This window comes from Brassica napus, chromosome C3 (assembly GCF_020379485.1).
Source record: "Brassica napus cultivar Da-Ae chromosome C3, Da-Ae, whole genome shotgun sequence".
In the NCBI taxonomy this organism is placed as follows: domain Eukaryota; kingdom Viridiplantae; phylum Streptophyta; class Magnoliopsida; order Brassicales; family Brassicaceae; genus Brassica; species Brassica napus.
In genome coordinates this window covers 61,133,006-61,155,058 of record NC_063446.1, presented here as the reverse complement: position 1 = coordinate 61,155,058, position 22,053 = coordinate 61,133,006, and the positions used below count along the sequence as shown (strand labels likewise).

The 22,053-nt window shown below is 36.1% G+C and overlaps 3 protein-coding genes and 1 long non-coding RNA gene across 8 annotated transcripts; 2 read left to right on the top strand and 2 right to left on the bottom strand.

Annotated features, from left to right (window-relative positions):
• Positions 1-1,265: 1,265 nt before the first annotated feature.
• On the bottom strand, positions 1,266-2,803 carry LOC125584011 (pentatricopeptide repeat-containing protein At4g36680, mitochondrial-like). The gene has a single exon (XM_048751705.1). It carries the CDS (start codon positions 2,729-2,731, stop codon positions 1,505-1,507), a length of 1,227 nt encoding a protein of 408 aa, XP_048607662.1. The 5' UTR covers positions 2,732-2,803; the 3' UTR covers positions 1,266-1,504.
• A 7,858-nt stretch (positions 2,804-10,661) lies between these two features.
• On the top strand, positions 10,662-11,507 carry LOC125583989. Its single transcript, XR_007321003.1, has 3 exons — positions 10,662-10,853; positions 11,145-11,211; positions 11,339-11,507. It is a non-coding gene; the product is annotated as an uncharacterized LOC125583989 (long non-coding RNA).
• A 300-nt stretch (positions 11,508-11,807) lies between these two features.
• Positions 11,808-15,604, top strand: LOC125584454. 3 transcript variants are annotated; one of them, XR_007321381.1, is made up of 5 exons: positions 11,808-12,786; positions 13,180-13,290; positions 13,368-13,448; positions 13,710-13,853; positions 14,000-15,604. XR_007321381.1 is itself a non-coding variant. In XM_048752937.1 (4 exons), exons 1-4 carry the CDS (start codon positions 12,610-12,612, stop codon positions 13,719-13,721), a joined length of 381 nt encoding a protein of 126 aa, XP_048608894.1. In that variant the 5' UTR covers positions 11,808-12,609; the 3' UTR covers positions 13,722-14,681. The 3 variants fall into 3 exon arrangements, 2 of the variants coding, with proteins under 2 accessions (XP_048608894.1, XP_048608893.1); XM_048752937.1 differs by having other exon boundaries at positions 13,710-14,681; XM_048752936.1 differs by having other exon boundaries at positions 13,368-14,681.
• Positions 15,605-16,617: 1,013 nt separating this feature from the next.
• LOC106389813 (splicing factor U2af large subunit A) lies at positions 16,618-20,286 on the bottom strand. Of its 3 annotated transcripts, XM_048752933.1 has the most exons (13): positions 20,012-20,286; positions 19,432-19,664; positions 19,249-19,347; positions 19,087-19,157; positions 18,617-18,693; positions 18,492-18,539; positions 18,342-18,401; positions 18,082-18,255; positions 17,559-18,005; positions 17,340-17,475; positions 16,997-17,064; positions 16,780-16,925; positions 16,618-16,727 (listed from the first exon to the last, which is right to left on the bottom strand). In XM_048752933.1, the coding sequence occupies exons 1-12, from the start codon at positions 20,123-20,125 to the stop codon at positions 16,788-16,790; spliced, it is 1,665 nt and encodes a 554-aa protein (XP_048608890.1). In that variant the 5' UTR covers positions 20,126-20,286; the 3' UTR covers positions 16,618-16,727; positions 16,780-16,787. The 3 variants fall into 3 exon arrangements, with proteins under 3 accessions (XP_048608890.1, XP_013685613.1, XP_048608891.1); XM_013830159.3 differs by having other exon boundaries at positions 16,618-16,925; XM_048752934.1 differs by lacking the exons at positions 16,618-16,727; positions 16,780-16,925 and having other exon boundaries at positions 16,991-17,217.
• Between the last annotated feature and the right edge of the window lie 1,767 nt (positions 20,287-22,053).

Below are 22,053 nucleotides of genomic sequence, written 5' to 3'. Positions count from 1 at the left end.
TGCTGCAGATCGGTTTCATAAAGGTCTGGGGCAGATTGTTATTCAAGAATGATTAGGATGTTGACTCGCCTGTAAGAGTGAGGGTTTTACCTTCCATCTCTGAGTTGTTTCACCTTCCATCTCTGAGTTGTTTCACTCTCTTAGGCCACCAGAGCAACAATTCAAGGAATAGAGGTCAAGCGTGATTAAGGGAATGGAAACTTTCTTTGGTTGTTGGGCTGAGGGGATAGAACTGATACAGTGGAAAAAAACATATTTGGGAAGGAGCAAAGTGTCCGCTGTATTGTCACTTCTGAAGTCATTGCAGTCTCAAACCAAACATGGAGTGTTTGAACCATAATAAGGTTATTTAAGTCTGTGATGGATTCTGAAGCATCTCAAGACTACTGCCTTTTGAGAACACGCTCTACACCAAAGCAAGAAAAAGAGGAAGCGGATTGCAGAAGTGAAGATGAAATCATAATAACCTTGAGGACAAGGTTTTTCAAAGGGGGAGTAATGATAAGTTTGGTAATTTGGCTGTCACGAACAAAATTGTGAAGCCAAATTAAATTTGAAGCTTTTATGCAAATAACTAGAGTTTTTTTGTTGACGATAACGAGAGTATTTGTATTGAAAACTTTATCGAACAACAAAATTTCTTAATCTTCTCTTCTCTTCTGATAAGCAAGTATCGAGTGTTTTTCACCCATTTTCTCACAGATCAGATGATAAGCTAAAAAAGATAAAATGTTCTTTGGAATAGCTAATTAGCCACCAGTAAATACGACCTCAAATACCACCCGCATCTTAACTTCTCTTCCAACGACGAGCGTCCTCCACTACTACACCAACTATCATAAACCTAGCCGATAATCATCCTACCTCCGCCCTTCAAAGTATCCACAGCTTAGCAATAAAACTCTACAAGTTTAAAAACAACTTTACAAATGTGGATTACTTCTTCAAAGATTAAGCAACACTTATGTTCACAACCCGGCGCTTGCGCCGGGACCAGCCCCTAGTGAATTATCAAATACAAAGTTAAGACAATGTATTGGCCGATGAATCAAATCATATATGTAAGAAGTTTATATTGGACTTATTAGTGTGAAATAAAGACAATACTTTTCAACAAAAGTGTTCCTCAAACAAATATTATTCAAACATTAAGGAGTCATGTGTATTATTATCATGCAGAAAACATATAAATATATGAGATTTCTCAATTAAACACGCAGAAATATAATAGTACAATCATATCAATTGAATGTGTAGACAGCACATAAAACAAAAGAAACTTGAATTCACCACGAAGCACAGTGTGTAGAACATAACAACAGTGAACTCTATGAAGCTGGAAACTGAATAACATGAAATTCAAGAGATTCCACCAAAAAAAAATTTCAAGCTTTCACAAGCTAATTTATGAGGAAAGTAAAAATGCGGGAGATGAAGTTATACGTAAAAAGCTAAAGCTCAAGCAAAAGAATCAGATCTTCAATTGCAATGCTCCTGTGCTTTATTAAGCAGGAGTTGAAGAAGCATCGGTTTTCGTATCCAGACCAAGTTCCTCCTCAAGTTTCTTCCACGCATTCAAGAAACTCGGAGGGAACTTCTTCTTCACCGTCCTAATCAACCCTTTAGCGTCATTCACCTTCTTGTTCCTCACCAACCCAACAGCCAAATGCTGCAAAGTATTAAAATCCGGAATCTTGTTCATACCCACACTCTTCTTGAAGATCGCGTACCCTTGCTCATACAAACCACTGTCACACAAATGAAACACCAACGTCCTAAACGTAGCTGCATTAGGAGCACACCTGTTTTTCTTAAGCCCTTCAAACACTTTCTTAGCCTCATCCAACATCCCTTTCTCGCAATACGCAGTCATAAGATAGTTGTAACTAATCGTATCAGGCTTCAACCCCTTAACACTCATCTCCTCAATCAACTCCCAAACTCTCTCAGGACCCTCCTTCTGAACATTCATTAAACGAACGTTGTAAGCTGCACTATCAATCTCACAGCCTTTCTTCACCATCTCGTTCCACAAGCTCTCTGCTAGCTTAACTTTACCGTTCTTATACAAAGAGCCTAAGATCGTAGTGAAAGCAATGGTGGTAACCTCCATGTTTCGTTTACCTTCCATCTCTCTCATAATCTCAATAGCTTTCTCCGGCGAGCCAGCGTCACAATACGACTTAATCAATATCCCGTAAGAGACTCTATCGAGGACGATGGTGCTATACCTGTGAGGCATTTCGTCGAACAGTTGGGGGACTTTCTCAAACTTACGGGAATTAAGACAAGCCGTCAGCAAGGCGTTGAAGGAGACAGCTGTCCTCGGCGTCTCGTGCCGACCCATCTCCTCGAAAGCCTTGATAGCGTGATCGAGCATCGAGGCTCTCCCGTAGGATCTGATGAGCGTGGAGTAGAAAGGCTCCTCCTTTATCCTCGGGTCGTCCTTGTGGGACTCGATCAGGGCTTCGATGTCGGAGAATCGGTTGCATTTCGAGAGGCGGCGGACGGTGAGCTCCTGGGCGTAGCGGGAGGAGACTGGCGACGCGGAGTGGTTGGAGACGTTGGAGTAGATCTCGAGGGCTTTGTCGGGGTCGTGTTGTTTGCGGAGGATGCGCTTGGCTTTGGAGGCGGAGATCTTGCTTGACTCTACTACGGTGGTCGCCGAATCTCCGGTGGTGGTGGTGGTGAAGCGGCGGATGTAGCGGAGGGATAGACGAGATGCAGCCATTTTGCAGAGGAGGTGACGAAATGTGGAGAGGGAAGGGACAAAGGGAGAAAGCTTTAGGGTTTAAGATTTTTAGCAAAAAAAACAATTTTAGTGATTTCATAAAATTCTGCGGTAATAAAATTTAAAGCGGCAAAAAATATACAGATTTTTTTCTACGGCAAAAATTTAAAGCTACAGTCATTACCAATTGGACCCTTGATTTAAATTGCACACTAATAGTTTGTAAAAAATTAATTTTGTGTATTACGCTCTTATGAAAGTTTCCAATAAAGAAATGTTATAAACCAAGTGGTGATCGACCCGTATCAGGTCCAAACCGTCCAAACCGTCCGATCCATCAGCTATCCATCCAGCCCATTTGCTAATGACTTAGGCGAATGCGAGTTCATGTTTTTTATTTTCCATGTGTATTTAGGATAAGTACTATTTCCTATTCCTATTAGGAATAAGATTTCATTTTCTCTTATGACGGTCTAAATAAAACGGTCTAATACTTGTATAAATATAGACATCTGGTCATGAGTAATAATAAGCTTACACAACATATCTTTTATAACACGTTGTCAGCACGATAGCCTCTAACCCTAAGTCCCCACAAAATTCCTTAAACTCAGCCGAATATCACAAAACCCTAATTCCGGCGGAACTTTAAAGAGATCGTTCTTCCAAACCGAGAGGACCCAGACGACGAGCAATATATCAAATTGAAGCCCTCGCCGAGACGAATCAGACGCTGCAAACCGCTTGTCAATCCGATCAATGACGCGCTGTCACGCTCTGCTACAGTACGCGCCGCCGATTTGCTTTGGAACCCTAATCGTTTTCCTAACCCAAATCAGAGCTCTCTCTCTCTTGAAGTTAGCTCTTTCTAGACGTGATCAAGTAAACCAGACGTTCTCCTTCTTTCCTGTTCGTGATCCGACCAAGCAAGCAGCCCGTCCGCGACCCGACTCGAAGAACGATTAGCTCGCGGCCTCCTTCTCTCTTTGGTGGTCCAAATCTACACTCCATAAGTTTCTAAAGGTAAAAATCGAAACTTAAAAGAACCTTCACTGAATTTGGTTGATTGATAAAGATCTGAACCATTAAAATTTGAAGAACCTTAATCTAGGATAATAGAAACCCTAACATATGGAACTAAGTTTTGGTTAGATTGCTTTCCTGTTAAGTTGATAGATCAATGGCTGTTAGGGTTGGTAGAACATTGATTGATCAGTAAGGGCATTGAAACCCTAAATCTAAATTATATGATATGTTTCCTTTATGATGTTTTGAAAATCTGAAATATCAAAAACCTAAATTGATCCGACTGTTTTGATTGATTGATTTTGATGTATCTGAGGTTTAGGTTGCTAGATTAAAACCTTGAATTATCTTTGATGATTGTTTGAGTAAATAGAACTGTTTAGAATCGAATTTGATCTTAAAATTGTTAAATTGCTGAAAACCCTAATTTTCCTTTTTGCATAAATCGATTGATAAACAAGTTTCCATATTGTGATTAATTGTTTGAATATCGAATGAACTGATTAGGAAAATTGCTAGTTTTGATTAAAACCATAATCTGTCCAGAATTGTGAATTTCCTTTTTGCTAAAAGTAGAAAATTTCTTTTTTCCTGAAATTTCCTTTTCTACTTGCTGGAAAATTTCCTTTTACTGTTAGAATTGCTAGAGAATTGCTAAAATTGACTGATTGATCTGATTTAATTGCTTTGTAAAGCTTGATATTGATAAAATCAAACCGAAAAATGGCCCTTGAAACCCTAATATGATCTGATGATACTTGCATTATTATTCTGATTGCTTGATCATACTAAATGTTTTAAGAAAAGTAAAACATAAGAATTATTGACCTGGTCCCACATTGATTAAAAATCGGCCTGAATATGATTGCTGTTATGATTGATGCTTTGATTGCATTCAGATATAAAATCCGACCTCTAGGGTTGTTGCATCACAATTTTATAAGGCCGTGTGGCCTAAAGCATCACATAGACCTCGCATACTTGTTTTTCTCACACCATGGTCGAGTAGTTAATTGTTTGGTCGAGAGACTTGTGAAACCGTATGCATTGATTTTATTGACTCAGTTGCATCTTGAACTGATTAATAATATGTTTCAGATGTCGAAATTTGAGCCTTCGGATTATGCTGCCCTAAATCTCTCTGGAGATAATTATCTAGAATGGGTAATGAACACTTCAGTTGCCCTGAAGTCTAGAGAACTCGGGAAATGTATCATTGATGGAAATAATGCAATTGAAAGTGAAAAGCATAGAGCCATAACAATTATGCGCTATTATCTCACTGAGGATCTGAGAGATCAGTACTTAAATATTGAGGATCCTTGTGACCTTTGGACAAAACTAAATTCCAGATACTCAATGACATTATGGCGAAAAGCCATGAATGAATGGAAGATTCTTAGATTCCATGATTTTGAATCTGTGGACAAATATAATTCTGCTTTGATGAAAATCGCCTATAGTCTTGAACTATGTGGTGAAGTGGTAACGAATGAGGATTTACTATATAAAACCCATTCCACATTCCATCCAAAGGATCTGTTGTTATCACATAAGGCTAAGGGTTTCACCACCTATAATGACCTATTGTCATGCCTATTGGCAACTGAGCAAAGAGAGCAGAAAATTATAGATACCATTAGCAGATTTGAAAAACTTCAGAAAAGATACATTGAGCAACGAAACAGTGAGATGAGACCTCCTGAAGCCAATGAGGCTAAAAATGATAAGGAGGAATCCAAGGAAGCCGTGTGGAAATATATGGATTGTGAGGCCGGCTTATACATTGACTAAAGAAACGAGATTTCGATATTCTGATTTTATGTTTTATGTTTTGCTTTGATTTGCTTCTCATTTACAATTTTATAGCAATAATAAGAGTTGTTTTTAGTTATCATGTTTGATTTGCTTGATGATTTCTTGATTGATAAATGACAATGAAAACTTAATAAAAGGATAGTCAGTCTATTATAGACCACGACATTGCCTAAAGGGGCACAAATTTATTCACCCAATAAAAGACCCATTGAGTTATAAAGACTTGAGCATGAATGGTTTCCACATTGAACCAATGGGCAAAGGAAACAAAAGTTCCTTTCAGATTATAAGAAAATCGCCTAAGGCCTTATAAGAAAGTGGTCAAGACTATACCTACATACTCTACTGATCTAGACTATGCCAAGGATCAGTATGATAAAGGCAAAAGCCATGGTAACCTGTATACCCACGAAATTTTATACACTTTATGGCATGACTGGATTAGCCATCCAGGTCTTTAAAAATTGATGCACATATTGCAAAAGGCACAAAGAGTTATCCCATAAAATCTCACGTTGTGTAACATGTACACAAGGGAAACTCATTAGGCTCTATTGTCCCAAGTACCACGTGATTATAGTATGTCCATGAGGGGGAGTGAGGACAAACTGTGATCCATGAACATACTACAAATCCGTGTGACATGGTCTATGACCATAGTAAGACTTGGCCGAATTCTTTATACTACAAAGGCCACTACCTAATGCTTGGGGACACAAGGATTTACATGTGTAAGGTTAATATGCATCAGGCCATATAAGTGAGCAAGATAATCCCATCTCAGAATGAATACGGGTCATAAACCAGACATATACCATCCTAAGAGATTTTGAATAAACCACCACATACATATGTGCCGTCTAGGATGAAACCTCAGAAGAGGATGAGAAAAAGATTGGGAATATATGTTGGATAGGAACATGTCTTTCTCCCACGTTTTTTAAGAGACCTTGTGCCAAATATGGGTGATCAAATTATGGTCAGGTACACGGATCGCATGACTGATGAATCTGACTATCCAACATCATGGGGAGAAAGAAATAAGCTGGTAAAAGAGAATAAGAGAAATAGAATGGTATTTACCATCATTGTCTTGGCAAGATCCTCGGACTAGAAAATATGATTTAAGACGTCCAAAAATGTGATCAAATGATACAAAAGCTAGCAGAACTAGATGCCAGACACATTGACCCGAAAAGAAAAGAATGACCAAGTCATACCAGCTTAGCACCACGAAATTGATGTCCTAAGGGACACAATCAAGTTGCTACAGTGTATATGCAAGATAGACCAATAAGTTCCAAAAGATAAGAAACCTCGGAAAGAAATGAAAGGTGCATAGAATGATACAAATCTGAGTTCAAAGGAAACCAGTCTAGATAGAGAGATAAGGCTGGCCAGCTAAACATCTAAGGTACCAAACCATGTAGTTTGGGACACCATACTGCAAGGTAGTAAAGGTCCTGGATAATAAGATCTCAAATCTATTAGATTATGTCTGGAACACTATGGAACTACATAAGAGTGTTAACACCAATGATGTATTTACATATAAAAGAGCTCATAAAAGAAAGTAGCACTTGAGTTTAAAGATATAAAGCGAGGATCATGAACCCACGTAAGAGTACTCATAAAGAATAAAGATCAGATTAAAAGAAAACGTGAGGTTTAAAGAGTTTAAAGAAGAGATGGGCATATTGGCCAAATATATAGAAACGCCATCTGATGATATAGACCAATGGATAAATAGGTCTTGTGAGGGAAATAAAATCGTGAGATGTGGAACGTGACCAAGTAGTCAACAGGTCGTTCACATTACTACTTACAGCATTCAAAGAATGGCTTGTTACACAAGGATACTCATAGAGACCAAAGGAACAAATTATAAGGAAATATGCTCCTATGTGGTGAATGCTACTACACAAACTCGAAATTGATGAATTCTGGAAACAAAATAAATAATGATGTAGTAAGCAGTATATTGATCAGTGGATAAAGAAAATAAAGGTACCAGAAAGATGAGAAAAGAAGTTCTCAAAGAACAGCATTGTTCCTAAGCTGTTCATGGACTGAAGCAAAAGCAGCTGCATTGAATATGATAAGACTAAGTAAAACTTAGTGAAGGAGTTCGATAAAGAACAATCCAAATCAGTCCATATATTCTTATAAAAGAAATCCCTTGTGTTTATAATAAATCAGCACTGCAAGTAGGTCATGAGATGCCATCAAAGAAAGTGTGGACTGCGATGTTTTTCAAGTAATAAGATTATAGTATGGGACTGCAATGTAAGCACAAGCCATTATGTTTATATCAGTGGATAAAAGGAAACCATAATGGTCCAAGAGAGTGACCAGAAGTATGTCTGGTCGAGGTCAAATGGATATGGCATTGCTGAAGGCAAGAAAGATCGATAACCATGTATAAAGGTCCTTGAGTGTATTTGACTGCAGATCCATAGTTTGATGAGATTATAAAACTCATTGCAGCAATGATTATTAATGATATGACCTTAGACACTCATGGGGTATGGACGAGTATAGACAAGGTCTATAACTCAACATGGATCGACCAATGAAGAAAGATCGGCTATAATGGATAAGCCATTAGCACATACGGGTGATGTATGTCCGAATGGACGAAGGCATGTCCGTGAGAAGCCAAGTGATTCGTATGTGTTTGGGTCGATGACTCAATATATATTAAAGTGTCCACGGTATGGCAAAGCCATGTGACTAGAGGATCCGTGGGACATGAGAGGACTTGCGAGTAAAGTTTGATCGCAGATTAGAGGTCCATCCGAGTACTGGTCGAGTGCCATCCGTCCGACCAGGACATAGAGTGGTCAGCTGCAAAGATGCACGTCTTGACCATGTCTTAATGAAATTCCAGAAGATATGAGAGTTACAAGATAACTCGAAGTTACAATTCGGCAAGAGCTATTCCTACATCAACGTTCAAGAAGCTCAAAGGACTACAAGTTCAGTCATATGATATGTCAGCTGACTTCTTCACCATGTCTACACCAACCACACGTCCATGAAATTTATCTATCAGTTTGGGACGTGCCAATTAAAGGACCAGTTCAAGACTTGGCGCCCATGAAGCTAAACTATCAAATTGTTCATGCGCCAACGTGAAGAACATACATGGGGGTACAAGTCAGGGGGAATTCATGTGTTGTACTCTTTTTCCTTATCCATGGTTTTGTCCCACTGGGTTTTCCTAGAAAGGTTTTAATGAGACAACATTAAGCATGTTACAAGCCCTGAACCGGATGTGTCGATCAAGGGGGAGTGTTATAAACCAAGTGGTGATCGACCCATATCAGGTCCAAACCGTCCGGCCCATCAGCTATCCATCCGGCCTATTCGTTAATGACTTTGGCGAATGAGAGTTTATATTTATCTATACTTGATGTTTATCCTTTTCCATATGTATTTAGGATAAGTACTATTTCTTATTCCTATTAAGAATAAGATTTTTTTTTCTCTTACGACGGTATAAATAAAACGGTCTAATACTTGTATAAATATAGACCTCTGGTCATGGGTAATAATTAGGGGTGTCAATTGGTTGGGCCACCCATGGGCTAACCCATTCCAAACAAACATGGGTGGGTGATGGTCATACCCAAATAATTAATGGTCCAATTGGGTTAAAAACCCACTTTGCCCATGGGTTAACTGGTCCAAACCAAATGGGTGTTGGGCTGACCCAAAAATTTAATTTCTAGGGTTTAGAGAATTTGGGAAAAAATCAATCAGAAATATTTTTTCCCGATTCTTTTCTTCTCTCTCGCGATTCTTTCTGCAACCAACGATTTTCCCCTCCCAAATTTCTCTTCGTCTACTGTTCTTGTGTTCATCAATCCATACGATTCTCTCTTCCCTCCCATCGATTCCCTTCTTCATTTCTCTACAATTTCAGGTATGATTCGATTTTAGCTCTGATCTCGCGATTTCTCTACTTTCTGTGTTGTGGGTGTTGTGGGTTTTGTGGATGATAATCTCGTTTCCATTGTTTCCATTGTTTACTCTAGTTCTGATGATGATGATGAATCATTTAGAATATTGTTTTGTTTTGGGTTCAGAAACGATGCACACTTGAGATTTGGTTTTGGGTTGACGTGTATTGTATTTCTCTTTAAATGCAGGTTTCGTTTCTGCTCGGAGTCTTCCCTGTCTTCATAGCATGGATATACTCAGAGTTTCTGGAGTACAAGAGGTCTTCATTACACTCTAAAGTGTATGTATTTGGGGAATATTCTTTGAATTGTGTACTTATTTATACAGCTCTCTTGTTATGTGTGTAACTTGACAGTTATTCTTTACCTGTTACTTGCAGTCATTCAGATAATAATTTGGTTATGGCCTTTTAACTTTGCTTTGTGATTCTTTGCTGGTTGTTTGTGTAGGTTAGTGAGTTAGACTGTAGCAAAGCAATACTCTGCTCGGCAAAGGATACCTCCACCTCCTGAAACTGCAGAAAAACCCTTCAGAGCCTTAATCATTGACAGGTATCTACTAGCTTTAGGAACAAAACTCAGAGAAGAATCAAGCTTTGGTGATCTTTGTCATGTTCTCTGGTAGATTTAATATGTATTTGCTTGTGTGTGAGATATTTTGGGAAATGAATCAGGAGGTGGAATGGGAAATAATTTGAGAATTTTGATAAAAATTTTGTTAAAAATTTCAAAAGCCTGTGCGGGTAACATTTTGATAAAAATGAGGACCATTGCTTGCTCCACTTCAGACTTTGTATTCCAAATCTATAAAGTATGTAATACTATGTATAGGTGTGGGAAGTCACCTTGTAACCAGTCGTTTTGATTACCATATATAGGCCACTATTTGTTATTCATTTTAAGTGATTATGTTTTCTAATTCCAAAAAACTTACTATCAGATCAGAGATGGTCCTGAGCATAATCAAAGTGAAACATTGGCATAAAACCCTCAAATTTTTTTAAAAAAATTATGGAAAAAAATTATTTCTCTGAGTTGTGTCTTGCTCTTAAAGACTGCATTAATCTCTGAGCTGTCTACTACCTACTAATGTTCAAGCTTTAGTGTGCACAAGGAACTGGTTAAAAGGATTTCCTGAAATTGGTAAGTGTTGGTTATAATTTATTCATATAATAAATTGCTTCAGAATCTTCATGGGATTATTTTTTTGGTAGGTGATGAGTCTGTTGAAAAGATAGAAGAGGAGAAAGAAGAAGAGGAGAAAGAGAAGGAGAAAGAAGAAGAGAGTGGAGAATCTATAGACTTGAATTGAGGTACTGATCTTGTACTTTTGGATAAGATATTGAAATGTTCTAGCTATTGATCAGTCTTGCAAGTAACTCATTTGAGTTTGTGGGTTTAGTTTGTGGGTTTAGTATTGAGTTAATATAGAAAGGAACTTGACTAACTCACACTGATCTTGTTATCTTTGTTCACACTGAGCTTTTATTCTTTTGCTTGTGACAAGTCAATTTAGTGAGTGCAAGACAGGAAAAAAAAACAAGCGTTGACGTTGAGTATATTCTTGTGTGTTTACTTATCAAATCACATCCTTTTACGAACAGGTATTAGAGCAAGAAAGTCAACAATATTTGGGGATCAATATGTGCATTTCAACGTCAGCATCCCTACGTAAGTCTCCATACAACACAATTATTTTGCTTGAAATGTTAATGCTTGTGTTGATGTCTCTGCCCTTACATACAAGTTATGAGAATCATTGAATAACTCCAAGTTGCTATCTTTTTCCTTCTTGCAGGCTGAAGACAAGTAAAGAAGCTGGAAGCTGGAGCAAAGTGAATCATGATATCAGAGTTATAACTTTTTTTTTACATAAAACAGAGAGTTATGAAAAACTGAAGTCTATTGAATTTAATTTACATCACATTTGTATTCAGAAATTTTCAATGACATTAAAATTGAGTTTAGATTGAGTTTATACAAATTTTCTATAATTTTTATTTTCTATAAGTATATAAGTTTGTAAATTGAATTTACAATAATTGATTATGAACAAAATTGAGCTAATTGTTAAAAAAGAATAATAATGGATGGTCTTGGGTTATTTCCAATGGGTATGAGCTAACTTGGGTGTGGGTGTTTTTGGGTATGGATATTAAATGTGTGTGGATGTTTTTGGGTATACGTATTAAATGGTCCAACTGTGGTGTGGACTGCCCAACTTGACATCACTAGTAATAATAAGCTTACACAGCATATCAATACAATACTAAAAGGGGAATAAGGGCTTCCCACATGCTTCCACGTCCTTAATAATAATCAACCAATAGGATGTCTTTTTTTTTCCACGTCACGCGAAGGATGGGCTGTTTTGTTTCTTTGATCCGTAAAATATAAAATTTGACACAAAAGCCCAATCCAAAATAAACCTAGCAAAACTCATAAACATCGTCTTTTTCTCTTTCTCACCTTCCCCAGTTTTCTACGTTTCTTCCCTACTGTATCTAAGCCATAAATTGAACCTCTAATAACATAAACGTTCGACTTGCTTCATTATCGTCTCCACCTCTCTCCTTATCTGCGAAAATCAATCATAGTATTCTAATCTCTTGCTTTGTTTGATTGCTTCCATGTCAGTTGGCTTCCTTAAAATATATTGGATTCTTCTTCTTCCCTGGAAAATTGAAGGTGCTTCCTCTTTTTTCCCTCTCTCTTACTTCTTAATTGTTTTCATAACTAAATTGGATATGCGATTCGATCTAATTTAGGGTTTTAGTATCAATATTATCCCAATTTCGTTCATATCACAGCACTGTCTCTGGGTTCTAAAAAGAAAAGCTCTCAATATCTTATTTTTCTCTGCCACAGAGAGAGAGAGAGAGAGAGAGAGAGAGAGAGAGAGAGAGAGAGAGAGAGAGAGAGAGAGAGAGAGAGAGAGAGAGAGAGAGAGAGAGAGCTAAAGGGGTTTCGAGTGAAGATGAAGGAGGGAAAGCAATAGAGACGTCACAGCCGACGGTGGCTCCTCCGGCGAAGCACAGCCGACAGCTAGGAGCTCAGCTGTCGGGAAGCATGAGTTTCAGCAGACAAATGTCGAATGAAGACGAGGAGATGTCGAGGACGGCTTTGTCTGCTATCAGGGCGAAAGAAGAGGAGATCGAGAAGAATAAGATGGAGATTAGGGAAAGGGTTCAAGCTCAGCTTGGTCGTGTCGAAGAGGAGACTAAGCGCCTCGCTTTGATCCGTGAGGTATAGCATCTTTACTTCCTCATCTTTTTTTTTTTTTTGAGAATTGTGCTTTAATTTTGTTTCTTACATAGAAAAAAACAAATTAAGATATAAAAATTGGACATATGGGGGTTTAATGCAGTGAAGCTATGTGGTTGTGATTCATGTTTAGGGGGAGATTTGTAGGACCCCAAGTATTGAAATTTTCAAGAAACATTGAACAAAAAATAGCTTCTTTTTTTGTTTTTTCTTTTAAATTATAAGTAAAGATTGGGACTTTTGTGAGTGTTTCCACTTTTGTATCACTAATTGTAAAATCCATTTGGTAAAAATGAGATTTGTGGATCAAAGTTCTTTCCTTTTTATGAAAACTACCATGATTAAGAAGCTTAATGGTTTGAATTGTATATTTAGGAACTTGAAGGTTTAGCTGAACCCATGAGGAAAGAAGTTGCTTTGGCCAGGAAGAAGATTGATTCTGTCAACAAAGAGTTAAAGCCTTTGGGTCATACTGTTCAGAAAAAGGTATGGCCATTGCACATAACCAAATCCATTATATGTCTGGTTGAGGATCATTATTAAGATGCTAATCTGGTGTGTAGGAACGAGAGTACAAAGAAGCTCTTGAAGCATTCAACGAAAAGAACAGGGAGAAGGTGCAGCTAATCACCAAGCTTACGGAGGTTAGTCAACTAATTCTAAAATCCTTTTCTTTTTTTTATTTATTGAATATAGTAATTGGAGATAGTGTTTGAATAATTGGTTCAAGTGTTTATCTTCTTCTCTGGTTATGGTTCTATGTTTGTCTAAATATATCTGTGAGTCTTGAGCTTAGTTAGTGATTTTTCAACTCAAACAAAAATTACAACATGATCTTTGAATTTTAAAACATCTGGTTTATTATTGACTGAATACAAGTACACGCTAATCCTCAATTTCTACAGACTCGAGAATAATAAATAAGATTCAGTGAGAAAGGTGAATCAGGCCAACATGCATGACGGCACATCCAGAAAGTAATTTACCTTCTTGATACCAGCAATCACATGCAGCGGAACAAAACCATGATCATCCATGTGCCCACGAAGGTATGTGTCTCTAATCAAATTCTCTTCACTGTAACAAAAAGAAACATTTGCATCTAAATTACTCCTTCCCAGAAGAGAAATGAGACGAATAAGAGAGATTCAATACAAAAGTACTACCTAAAATAATATTGTATTTGCTTCTGTAGTTTTACGTTTAGAGGAAGATCTTGGACTTGGTAAAAGACTGGACCAGGTGAGAGAGGGCTGATGAAAGGCATACGGGGATAATATGGAGATGCCAATTCTGAAATGAAAGACGCATTAGAAAAAAAAAAAGAGTTCCAAAACGTGATCTTTCAATGTATCTCACTAGGAGGAAAAGGCACATGCCCGCCAAAAGGCTGAATAGGCTGAGCTGCCATAAACTGAGGAGGAATTGACTGCATAGTTGGAGGTTGATGTCTCACAAATGCTGGGGCGCCTCTTTGTGAATGTGCATTTCCATCTCTCCCACTAAAGCTTCTGCAAAAATTCCAGTTTTGATTCCCTTGCTCCTGGCTGCGCCTGCCACCATGACTTTGGTGGTGGTGGTGGTGGTGGTTACCATTTTGGTTCCTGTGCGAGTGCCGTGGTGAAAAGTTGTCACTACAACCACCATGGGTTTGTGATGCAGAGCCATTCCTCTGGTTTTGGCCTCTAGGAGAAGGGTTGTGCGAAGGTGTTTCGACAAGTGGATCTTGAGAAACAGTACCATTAGCAGCGGATCCAGAAGAGCTATAGTAATTTTTAAAAAAATTTATAAAATAAAAAAAATTTAATATAAAATAATTTTACTGTTGACTTACTATTCTAATATTTCAATTTGAATATTCTCTTTGTTTTATAATATAATGGTTTAAAAGTATTTTTTGTTACACTATATAAATTGTTTTTATATTTCAATGTAACTTTATATTTATTATATATTGCGTGGCCAATTAAATTATGTAAATTACTGTATAATTGTTTAAATTTAAATATTAAATGACAGTTTTCTAAAGAAATAACTTTTAAATATTACAGATTTTAATTAAAATTGATTACATTTTGAAGCAGATGGAGTAATCTATAAACTAACTCTATATATATACCTTGAATTTCTCTCATTATGTGCATTCCTAACTCGAATGAGATAATCAACATCTAATATTATGTTACTCTCAGTATATTAGAAATGATCGAACCGTAAACCAATTAAGGATGATGTAAGGAAGACATAAATATGTATTTCCAGTTATCATAAAATATAGAATCAATTGACAGCAACTTAATTATGTTCAGCGTAGAACAACAGAGAAGAGTTTCCATAATTTCTAATATTATAATATCTCACTATTTTAAGCTTTTCTCTAGCACAAATACTCACTTTATTCTGGAGTTTAAGCTTTTCTATCTGATGATATTAGTAGTTTGATCCAAAAAAGAAAACAGTCGAACTGTACATTGTAATTGGAAAAAGAAAACAAACAAAGGTATATGAAACAAAAACTGGAAATATCAATTATCTGCAATTAAAGAATAATAAAGCAATAAAATTGTAAAAATACAAAAAAATAATTTACACAGAAAAAGATTTAGTAAAATAAAATCGTAATATAATTTTCATAATTGATAGTGCTCAGTTAAAAAGTCTAAATTTACAACATACACAGTTTTATTTACATCTTTAAACCTATTATCTAATTAAAATGATTCTAAGGAAAGTGCCAGCATGAAGAGTTAGAAACTATACGATAAAATATAATACATAATATTAAAAATACATTACTGATCACTAAAAAATCATGTTAGTAGTAATAAAAATGAAATGACAACACATTTATTAAAACCATAGAACGACGCGCAACAAGGTGTTATTAACTATACAAACTACAAATTAAATATGCTTAACGCAAACACACATAAAAATGAGACATCATATTTGGATATATTTAAATAAATAATTTTAAATATATTATATTCTTGATAATTTTAAAATTACTTAAAAAGAAACTAAATTATTAAAAATAAATATACAAATAAAACATATATTAGGTAAATAAAATAGATTTTAGATTTTAAAGACTTCTAATTCATGTAGTATTACAAAATTCAAAATCTGTTTATTACAATTAATATTTTACCATTAGATATATTAAAATAATATTCTAAATCTATATTCAATTGTCAGTTTTCAACTATTACACTTAAAAAATATTATTAAATACGCCTGTTTTTTTTTGAAATGGAGATTTTATATTTTAAGTAGGTTATTGGAGTACTTTTTTTCGTTGATTTATTCGAGATGAGATTCCAATATTTTAAACTAAGATAATTTCCATTCTACACATAATTATATATTTTTTACATAAGTCTAAAATCTCGGACTTGATTCTTCATATTTTATTAGTTAATTGTGTTACATATAATAAAAATACTTACTTCAAACTAAAAATATAAAAAAAAAAAATCAAATTTGAAAATTAGTTATATATAATTTAATATACAAAAGTTCAAATAGAAATAAAAATGATAAATGTAACAAATTTAAATATATTATCCGCGCGTAGCGCGGAGAAAGAATCTAGTCTTTTATAACAATTTCTACATTAATCAGATAAGTGATAATAAATTGATTTTTCTATGATTCTAGTAGAGTAAAAACATTACACAACCTCTTGATTAAACAAGAGACTTCAAACACTCTTTAGAAATTTAACGTTCTTCAGGATCATCGAGATATTTATGATCTACGAGAGAGAGAGAACAAAACAGGACTTCATTGGTAAGGTTTATAGCAAACAAAAGTATCAAAATCATATATTGGTCTTAAAATAACACAAGGGTCTTTTAACAGAAGCAAAAAACTGAAGAGAACTTAAAGGTACTAGACAGCAAGCAAGCAAACAAACAAAGGATGAAACTGAAGAGAACTTAAAGGTACTAGACAGCAAGCAAACAAACAAAGGATGAGCTTCAGGCTCCATACTCTCCCTGATCAAACTTGTCTTCTGGATAAAACACAGCAACCACTTCATTCCCACCAAACTTCCTACCATTCATCCCGCTTCTTGCCCTCGACGAACCTTCAGTATCAACATACTTCAAGAACACCTGCATTCATTCCCACTGAGTTCAAGTTCTGCAAGAGAGAGAGACAGAGACGTAAGGTTTTGAATACAAACCTTGCCAAGGCCTGGCACTGGCTCACCGCTGGGGCTAGGACGCGGAATCACAACGCTGGTCAACATACCTGCATTTTAAGAGTTAAACAACAAACATTCCAAATACACGAGACATACAGAGACAAAAACGTTAGTTTTTAAAGAGTAGCCATTTGTGAAAAAAATAAGATATGCAGTCTCCAGTCTGAGTATGTTAGGGGCTGATTCTTTATAGCAAAAGGCTGTAAAACAGACATATACAACCACAGAAAACAGAGACACAAATCAATATGCTTTTTTTTAATCTTTATATATCTCCAAAATTGGATATATGATAAAATGCAAATAAAAGACATTCTCTTACCAAACTTTCCGCCTTCTTGTCTCATGTCTTCCATTATATCTTCAAACTCCTCATCGTCTTTAAGCTCATCCTCAGTAACAACTTGAGTCAAACATACAACTGTAGTTGCCACTGGACCCGGCTGGAACATATTCATCTGCAAAAAAGATAAAAAGCACACAAGCCTTGCAATTAATAAACCATAAAGAAACAAAGGTTGCTAACAAAACTCAATCTTACCTGAAAAGCAATCTGCTGCTGTGCATGCAACAACACACTCTCCTGTTCAGGTTTTGGCTGCATTGCTCCCTGGTTAGCGCGTCTCACAGTGAGAGTCTTGTCTCCCATTTTTATACCGTTCAGAGCAACGCAGGCAATATCTGTAACGGCGACATCTTGGTACACACAGAAGGCGTATCCTTTGGAGTTTCCAGTTTCTCGATCTTTCACAAGGTCAAACCCCTTTAGGGCTCCAAAGCTTTCCAACAGCTCCCTGACTTGTGCCTCGGTGAAGTAATACGGAAGTCCACCGACGAAGATACGGTCTGGACCCTCGAGACCGCCGGAAGCACCTGGAGTCAGACCAACAGCAGCTAAGTTTAGATGGGGACTGGGCTGGCTTGGGCCAAGAGACGCAGCTAGAGATGGGTTATAGTCACTAGGTCTCCTCACCTTCACTGGAGCTCCCTAGGAATGAGAAAAAAAAAAAAAAATTAAAATCACAACCAAATACTTAGTGGAAGGCTGAATGTTAAAATAGTACCTCAAATATGATCCCGTCCAAGGACATTGCGTTACTTGCCTCTTCAACAGATCGCATCTCCACAAAAGCAAACTTCTTCTCGTGGTTTATGTAAACATTAACAACGGCATCACCTGGACCAGCGGTGTTTCCACCAACGGCAGCCATAACTTGACTAAAGAATGTAGCCACAGACTGCAATACAGGAAAGTAAATCAATGTTAATATGAATCAAACCCTGGAACACATTTCATTTGAAAAAAAGAGTGGATAGTACTAACCTGTTCATTAGCCACAGGGGAAAGCCCTCCAACGTAGACTCTGCGAGCATGCCTAGTCGCCTGAAGAAACATAGAGTTAACAAGAAGACATGGTTAGCAACAGATAAAAAAAATAGCATATATAATATATGGATGAAAATCAAAGCTGACCTGCTGTGTCATAGCCTGAATTGGCATCATAGGGAGTCCCCCAAATGCCTGCAGGGCATAGAGAGAATTAGTTCAAGAATGAAGAACTCAATGCATAATTTAAAAAAGGGTTAAAGATAACAGACCTGTCCAGTCTGTAAGGGAAATATGTTGGGAAACATTCCAGCCGGAGGAAGTGTTGGTGGTGGGGGAGGTACTTGGCCTACAAAATGAGAAACAGGGTAACACATGAGAAGTGTAAATATAACAAGACCTATCTTACCCTCCCTGGAAAAGCAAATGCGATATTACAGTGATATAATACTTTCACTAGAGATCATTGGTGAACAAAACCAATGATAGGTACTGAGGATGAGCAGTACCAATAAAAAAATTGCAGCAGTTCTTCCTTGTATATAGGAGCTAACCAGCCCACACCCAAATAAAAAGGCAAACAAGAAACACAAAAGAACAACAAACAACCAAAAGCTCTCAGTTCTAACGTTGTATCCCATGTAAGAAAATGAACAAGAACAACCTATGTGCATTGTGTGAATGAACGCTGCATTCTGCTAATGAGAAGGTTGCTAAATTAAAGAGACAAAAGAAAGGATACCTGTAACAGCAGCACCAGTAGCTAACATTGCAGAGGCTGGAGGTGCCATATCGAATCCACTGACCCGCTTGCTGCATGAATATAGATTTGATATAAGAAAGTTTCTTAGAATAAAAACAATCATTTCACAGAAGAGTAGTTAGAGCCAGAAAGATATGTTACGTTTTTGATGGAGATCGAGACCTTGATCTGCGCCTAGATCTATCCTTGGAACGAGATCGAGACCTATGACGGCGTCTATCTCCTCTGTCATCTCTACGCCTAAAAATTTATTTTAAAAAACACGCAAAAATTAGAATTCGAAAAGGATTTCATTTAATTCGAAAAGATAAGATTAGTAGCCACCTATCATAGTCACGGTCACGGCTGCCTCTGCGGTGGTCATCATCGCGGTCTCTACTACCACGCTCTCTTCTATCACCACGGTCTCTACTACGATCCCTGTGGCGACTACGACGCTCACGATCCCTGTCTCTACTTCTCTCCTTGCTTCTGTCTCTGCTTCGATCAACAGATCCCTTCTCTCTTTCTCTATCTTTACTTCTCGAAGACTCTCTGTCATTGTCACGTGTTTCTCCCTACACAAGAATCCTCATCATTTACAATTTATATATAAATCAAACTAAACAAAAAAACACTACAAAATCAACTCTAAATTTAAAACCATCTGTAATTTTTAAACTCAAAAACCGATTCTTTATTGAATAAATTAAACCATAAATCAATCCCCAAACTAATCTTCAATTCGCTCTAAACCCTAAACCTTACAATCTGCAGATTTTAACCCGTATACTAAAAATCGATTATTTATTGAATTCAATTAGGCATCGAGGCTAAGAAACATAGATTTGAGTCTACAAGAACCAAACCAATTGAAAAATCTCGAAGCTGGGAGATTGTAGCGCAATCAAAGAGCACAAAGTACCTGAGATTTAGAGTCCGTTTGATCCTCGATTTCTCCGCCGCGGCCGCCGTTATCATCGGCCTCGAAGCCGTCAACAGCTGTCACGTTTCCCTCGTGATCTTCGAAGTCAGACATCTGTTTGCTGGGAAGTAACGCACGCTCCCACCGGAGATAGGGGGTTTAAGATAAGTTTCCTCTCTGTTTCTGCCGTCGAGATTTGGAGACGAACGGAGAAAACAAAAATTTTTAGGGCAATTTCGATTGTTCTGTTATTAAATAAAGACGAGACCAACCGAAAGGGTAGTTTTGTCAATGTCGTGTTTGGTCTTAAACTCTTAATAAGGATTGCGACACGTCAGCAACGACAATTATTTCGCAAAAAAAAAAAGGAAATACGGCCCGGTCCGAATCCAAGCTAGCCAGTCCGATCCAAGTTTTCATTGTGGCCCAATCCATGTATGTTTGAGTTCACTAAATACAATGTTTTGAAAACAACCTCGGTCAATGATCGGTGGACAAAAATCTCATACTGACCAAATGTCCAAAAAATAATATTCCAGTGCCTAAATTATTATACGTGGACCAAGTATGGGTAAAAAATAATATCAACCACGTGATCAACTCACAGCCACACAATTTTATTTGTTTCACTCACATTCGACTGGATACATCCAATATAACTCTTATAATTAAACATGTTAAAAAATTGAACAACTAGTATAACTAGTATATAAATGTTATAATTTATGTATTATATGTAATTACAATAATTAACACGACTAATAATTCATGCTTTACATATGAAATAAACAAGAAAATATCATAATTGGCATCTGAAGACAAAATTTCATCTATGTTATTTGAGATTTTTCCATATTTTTTGTTAAATTATTACACTATACTCTTAATTTTACATTATATATTTTTTACTTTTAAGGTTTCTTAACTATATTAGCTATATTATTATGATAAACAAATATCAAACATATTTTTACAAAGTTATGTTGTGAAAATACTGGTAAAACCCTAAAATTAGACATATGAACACTTGATATATATTTTTATTATATATTAGACGAATATTACTGGTACAACTAGTACAACTTTGACATTTTAGAAATTAATAAAACCAATTTGGTATTCCATACGAGGAAACAATCAAATATCTCAATTAGTATGTACTCAAAAAGTTTCTCTTCATTTATTTGTAGTTTTGGAATTATTTTTTTGAAAATTATTGCACAATTCCATAAGATTACATGATCTACCTTATACTTTTAACACTCTGCGTTCTTCCTTATCTTGAATCTCGTATGTAAAAGATGAAATTTGACTCTGGATAATATATAATTGACTGAATCTTTCTATGGGTTGATCGATTTGAGATAAGAAAGAGAAAATTAGTGGATAGTTAAAGAAAATTTTTGATTTTGTTTTATGGTGAAAGAACTAATAATGGAGAAGAAAAAGGGAAGAAGAAAAAAATTTAGGTTAAAGTTGGGTTGAGTTTCGGGTCTGAAACCGGGTCGGATTCTGGGTAGGATAGTAACGGCATAGGTTAGTAAATATGTTTAAGTCTTTAGGTTTTTTAGTTATTTTAGTTAGATTTCTATTTAAATTTAAATGTAAAAAAAAAAGGAGAGATGGGTATAATTCAGATTTTTTGGAACCCAAGTGGTCCATACTAGCATTTGTTCCATGATCGGTCCAACTAGTTCAACTAGGTTTTAAATCTAAATTTAGATTAAAAAATTATATACATATATATGTATAACTATAAATTTATTTTTATAAAATTTTATATCATTGTGAGAATCTAAAAATGATATGAAAATAAAATGAAAATTTTAAAAATAATATAAAATATAATGAAAAATAATTTATTTAGATGGATGTTCAAAATGTAATATGATTTTTTATGAAATCTTTTTAAAATTTGCAGTTTTTATATTTTTACTTGAATTTGAGAAAACCGGGTTTTCATATTGCATCGGATCCTGGTTTTACCAAATTTCACCAATTTTTGACTGGGTTTTTCGGTTTAACTCAAATCCAGTTTTTGT